Raw genomic sequence first — 6,000 nt, forward strand, 5'->3', positions numbered from 1 at the left:
GACTACGTTGTCATTGGCATATTGGAGTTCTATAACAGATGTTGTGGTGACCTTGGGTTTGGCTCTTAGTCTGCTGAGGTTAAATAGTTTGCCATCTGTCCGATAGATGATTTCCACTCCGGTGGGAAGCTTCCCATCAACAAGGTGAAGTATCATAGCGATGAAGATGGAAAACAAGGTAGGGGCAATAACACACCCCTGCTTGACACCTAATTCCACCTTAAATGGGTCACTTTGGGAGCCGTTGCTGTCCAAGACTGTTGCCATCATGATCATGGAGGAGCCGCAGGATGTTCACAAATTTGTCAGGGCACCCGATTTTTTGGAGGATGGTCCAGAGAGCACTGCAATTCACTGTGTCGAATGCCTTTGCAAGGTCAATGAATGCCATGTACAGAGGTTGGTTTTGTTCCCTGCATTTTTCTTGGAGCTGTCTTGGAGACAGAGCATGTTGATGGCATGCAAGCTGTCGCACTTCAGGTTAGCTTCACCTGCACACAGGTTGAAATCTTTTTAGTTTATTAGAAAATAGAAGACAAAAGGTTCTTTAAAAGCAAAAGTAAAGTTCCACAAAATGGTTACAAAATAAAGCCATGGAGAATAAATTCAGAAATCATGAGGTCCCAATAGAGCATGACAAAGTCCCAAGAACATGAACACAAAAGTTGCAAGGTAATCCAGGAAAACGAGAGCTTGCGTTTTGGTTGAACGAAAGTTGCTTTGACAAAGGTTTGTCTCCAAACACATTGCTTTAACGCCCTTTGCAGAGCATGAAAGCATTTCTCTGGCCTCTAGCCTCCCTTTTGTTTGCAATTCTCACACTACTCCGAACCGTGAATTCCAAACAGTCAGCTCGATCTAAGGAACCTGTCTCGTCAAGGTCAGCCTGCTCGTTAGTTTGCTGAGCCTCTATCAGACTGAGAACTGTCCTCCTTTTCCAAGTCCATTTGCACCTGGCTAGTTTCAGTATCAACAACATCATTCCTTGCTGTGGGAAAATGAACTTGTGCTCTCTGTTCTTCATCTTCTACAACAGAGACATTTTGAACCTGATTGTGTACCTGAATCCCATCATCCTCATCAGAGTCAATCTGAGGTTCCAGCTGAGTCACAACACAAGGACTGACAGGATTTGGTGCTGAGAATGATGTCCTGAGATGCGGAAATCCCACTTGAGTGTTTATAGTCCTTGCATGAGACAATAGGTGTTTAGAAGAAGAAGCCATCCAATGCCTTGGGCTTATTATTGAGTCCGAATGGCTCTTCAGCATTTGCAGATATTGTCCTTCTCTGCATGGAGAAGCTGGTCAGCGCAAATCTCCTTAAAAGGTCCATGACGCTTCCTTTGGCCGCTAGAGACCCACGATTTGACTTTGGGGCTTTTCTATAAAACACTCTTTTACTGATGTGTAGTGCTAATGGTAAGAGGATATGCCAGCTGGCGGTCGACCAGTTGTGGAAAGCAGCTTAAATAGCGGAAGCAAAGACCATCATTAGGTGGATTTACCAAAGTAAGAGTAAAAAACAGATTACGTTGATCTTTAGTGAAAAAAACATGTGGACAACAGCTTGGTCCCTAACACATAAATTTTGGAAATAAGTTCTGTGCTTGTTGAGGGACTGGGGATATACTGAGAACTGGGCTATTTCTAAGTCAATGATGGGCAAGCTTTTGCTCTTGGTGTGTCAAAATTCACCAGAAAAACCTAGCATGACTTGGGTGGTGTGTCACTTCGAGAAAAAACCCATAATTTCACAATATGTATAGTTTAAATAACAAAAATATTTAATTGTAATATATAACTGTATTTAATAAATCAAAAACTATATTTACTACCATTATTTCCATGTACAACAATCTTGCAGTTTCCACGCTGATTCCTCTCTATTCTAGTTTCAATGTAGTCATGAATAATGAACCTATATATATAAAAGAGTGATGGAATCCTGGCGACCGCCAAAACAACAAAACTAAACACCCCACAACCTCGAAAATTGACAACACAACCCATCATCCACGCCTCTAGGTTGATACAACAAAAAGAAAAGAAAAATTAAGTCCTAATTAGAGGGAGAGGAATAATTGTTTTTATCCAATTGCTGCCACTTAGAAGGCTAAGCTCCGCCCACTTGGTCTCCTAGCAACCCACTCACCCAGGGGACAGGCAGAGTTAGGCCTCACTTAGGCCACTTCCACACTGCCTATAAAATACAGATTATCAGATTTTAACTGGATTAGAAGGCCCTTCCACACAGCTATATAACCCATATAATCTTATATCATCTGCTTTAACTGGATTATGGACTCCACACCTTTACCCTTTATTTCCCATACCACCATACTTCGCCACAGCAACGCGTGGCCGGGCACAGCTAGTAATATAATAATAATATAATAGTAATAATATGATAATATACTACAATAATAATAGAATGATATAATAATTATAAATAAATAAATAAATAAATAAATAAATAATATATATAAATAAATGTAATGTGCATAATTCCCATGGAGTAAACAACAAAACCACTGGACCAAATCACATCAAATTTGGCCACAAAAGGCATAGTCATCCAATCAATCTGCATGCGGCAGCGTGTCAGCAAAAATGGGTTGCTGTGTCAGTGCTGACACGCGTGTCATAGGTTGGCCATCACTGTTCCAAGTCGTAAGCTGGGATTTAAATGTTCAAGAACATTGGATGTGTGTGTATGTCTTTAGTCACATTTAGGTCAATTTCCACCTCGAAACAAACCTCTTGGGACCATTGAGGTTTCATCTTGGTAGGAAATGGAATTGGAAACGGGGAAGACATCCAAATGGAACACTTGACTTCCCTTAAGGCAAGGATGGGCAAACTTTGGCCCTCCCTCCAGGTGTTTAGGACTTCAAGTCCCACAATTCCTAAGAGCCGTGAAGAAGCAGCAGTGCTTGGCTTCCTAGGCCCGGGCTGCGGCGCAGGCTGGTGAGCAGCCAGCCAGCTGCAGCCAGCTGCAACAAATCACTCTGACCAAGAGGTCATGAGTTCGAGGCCAGCGCGGAGCCTATGTTTATCTTGTCTTCGTTCTATGTTAAAGGCATTGAATGTTTGCCTTATATGTGTAATGTGATCCGCCCTGAGTCCCCTTCGGGGTGAGAAGGGCGGAATATAAATGCTGTAAATAAATAAATACATAAATGTGTCCCCTTCTGCTCCACACTAGGTGCAGCTAGCCTTTGCCAGAAGCACATCCTCCACCTCCTGCCTGGCATGAGCAGCGATAGCGACATTGAATGCGACACGGAGAATGAAGAGCAGGAGGAGGCAGAAACATCCGCGGCCACTCCAGACCTCTTTGGCCAGGGGTTCCAGGCCCAGCCTTCAAGTGAGAGTAAGAGAGCAGGTTTCTGAAGGGACAAGGGCTTGAAAAGGCCGCTGTGCCTAGACGTTGAAACGTCTGTCTTTCCCTTCTTGGGTTGGGAGGCTCCTCACGAATCTATCCTGTGTGAAAAATGTATTGTTTTCTAATGCTCACCCTTTTGCTTTCAGCCTTAGAGTTGTGTCCAGTTTTCCCAGAGGGCGACCAGGCAGGCTCTGAAGACTCTTCCTTTGCTGCTGGAAAGGACAGTACAAGGTAAATGCCCCAAACAATGTCCTGTTGTGTTGATATTTGTAATGTGGCATGGCTTCCTTGTGATAAGATGCCTTCGCTGTCTCCCAGTACACGCTGCTGAATCTCTGAGAGGATTTGAAATCTGAAACAACTATTGGAGAAGCTGCCCTTCAGATACCGATACAGTAGAGTCTCATTTATCCAAGCTAAACGGGCCAGCAGAAACTTGGATAAGCGAATATCTTGGATAATAAGGATTAAGGAAAAGCCTATTAAACATCAAATTAGGTTATGATTTTACAAATGAAGCACCAAAACTTCATGCTATACAACAAATTTGACAGAAAAAGTAGTTCAACACGCAGTAACGTTATGTTGTAATTACTGTATTTACGAATTTAGCACCAAAATATCACAATATATTTATTTATTTACAGCATTTATATTCCACCCTTCTCACCCCGAAGGGGACTCGGGGCGGATCACATTACACATATAGGCAAACATTCAATGCCTTTTAACATAGAACAAAGATAAGACAAACATAGGCTCCGAGAGGGCCTTGAACTCATGACCTCCTGGTCAGAGTGTTTCATTGCAGTGATTCATTGCAGCTGCTCTCCAGCCTGCGCCACAGCCCGAGCCCATATATATTGAAAACATTGACTATAAAAATCATCATCATCATCATCATTTAATTACTTATTAATCGCCCTCCATCCACGATGCTCTAGGCGATTTACAAGATAAAATTGTAAAGGATAAAAATATATACATACAAATATTGATAAAATTAACATAGATTAAAAGCTCTAGTAAAGAGCCAGGTCTTGAGTGCTAGGGTAAAAGGCCCTAACTCACGCATGGCTTGGATTATCCAGAGGCTTGGATAAGCGAGGCTTGGATAAGTGAGACTCTGTTGTATTTGCTCTGAGTGGCTCTTAGTAAGAGCTAGTGGTGTGTAGGCTGTTGATGGTCCAATTCTGGATCATATTGTTTGGCTATCTTTGTACCTTGTCTTTTGGTGTGCTGATGTTCTTCCTCAATGGATGTGGATGCTTGAATCACTCCGTATGAGTCTATCCCATCTCTCATGTTGTACCGATCCATTAAGACGCAGTCACAAACCTCCATTCGTGGAGGCTTTTTTGTTGGATCTTTCTAATGTCTTGGGGTCTGCAGATTTATGAACGTGTTTCCTTCTCTCTACTCGTCACCTCCCTCCCTCGGTTTCTCCTGACAAGAACTGACCCTCTCTGTGCCTCCTCTCTTTTCTCTCTTTGCCCCAGGTAGAGCATTTGGTGGGAAGGCCTGCCTGGACTTGGAGTAGCATTTGGCTGTCGGAAGTGCCGTAGCGCAGCAGCATGGGGTCTCCCTTAATTCACCCGCATTATTTCTGGCAATGCCTTATGCACATGCTCTCCCTGAACGTGAAGCAGCCGTATTGCTTTTCCGATCTTGTGTGGTCTGACCCTGTGCCCTTGCGTGCCTCCCAAAGGTGCTTTTGAGCCTCAGTGGCTGAAGAGTGCGATGGATAGAAGAAGGGACACCCCGCTCCCCCCGCTGCTGTTCTTTTGAAGTGGTATGACTTGACGCTAAAGCCATTGCACTCCCGAGTCCTAAGCTTCTTATGGTGAAATGTTGCTTTGTGATTCCTTCCTCTTCCTGGTGTTTCCCAGTTGACAAATCCTTATTGCCAAACGTTGTTGTTATTTTTTTTTTTTGCTGCCATGGTGCATTGCATTCGAGCTGCTATAAAGGTGTTCTGTGAAGTTGTGCCCAATGGGCTACTCTTTTCAAAGCACGGGTTACTCTGTCAATGTTAGTTGTGCGTTTTCTCTGGAACGGGGAACTTCACTAAACTGATTCACTTGTCGGTGTCATGTTTAACTGCTGTAAAAATTCGTAAGGGTTCCGATGAAAATGGTTTGCACTCTTTTAATTAATAAAATGAACATGGAAATGGTGGTGCTTGTGCCGTTTTGTGTTCTGGGCATTGAGCTGAAAAGAAAGCTTGTGTGGTCAATGGGGAAGAGTGGTGAAGACCTACGGCTACTGGTAAGCAACCTGGTTTTGTCCTGTTGCATCTTTCTGTGTTGCCAAAAATAATGGTACAAAATTTCCGGAATATTTGAGACATGATTTTTTTTGGAGGGCCAAGGGTGGGATTGCAGATTGTGTTGGAAATAATAGCACTAAACAGAAGTGTAGCATTGGATTCTGGTTGAATATGGCAGACATTCTTAGCAATTTAAAAGCCCATGTGTGAGTTTGGCTTTCTCAAAGTACTTCCACCACAGCCCAGAGTCTTTCCTCACCGATGGCACTTTCTCTGGAGAGGAGGATTACATATTGTTGTCTCTGTTCAACATGTAGTGGTTCCCAACCTGTGGTCCATGGATC

At 43.1% G+C, this 6,000-nt stretch overlaps 1 protein-coding gene across 1 annotated transcript in view; it reads left to right on the plus strand.

Annotated features, from left to right (window-relative positions):
* Positions 1-5,564, plus strand: part of trim37 (tripartite motif containing 37) — a 55,917-nt gene extending 50,353 nt beyond the window's left edge. Inside the window, exons 24-26 of the mRNA XM_062958937.1 lie at positions 3,208-3,375; positions 3,534-3,618; positions 4,887-5,564. Coding sequence (XP_062815007.1) covers positions 3,208-3,375; positions 3,534-3,618; positions 4,887-4,890 — 257 coding nt within the window. The 3' untranslated portion in view covers positions 4,891-5,564. The remainder of the gene's footprint in view (positions 1-3,207; positions 3,376-3,533; positions 3,619-4,886) is intronic.
* Positions 5,565-6,000: the final 436 nt, after the last annotated feature.

The sequence above is a fragment of the Anolis carolinensis genome, unplaced genomic scaffold (assembly GCF_035594765.1).
Source record: "Anolis carolinensis isolate JA03-04 unplaced genomic scaffold, rAnoCar3.1.pri scaffold_7, whole genome shotgun sequence".
In the NCBI taxonomy this organism is placed as follows: Eukaryota; Metazoa; Chordata; class Lepidosauria; order Squamata; family Dactyloidae; genus Anolis; species Anolis carolinensis.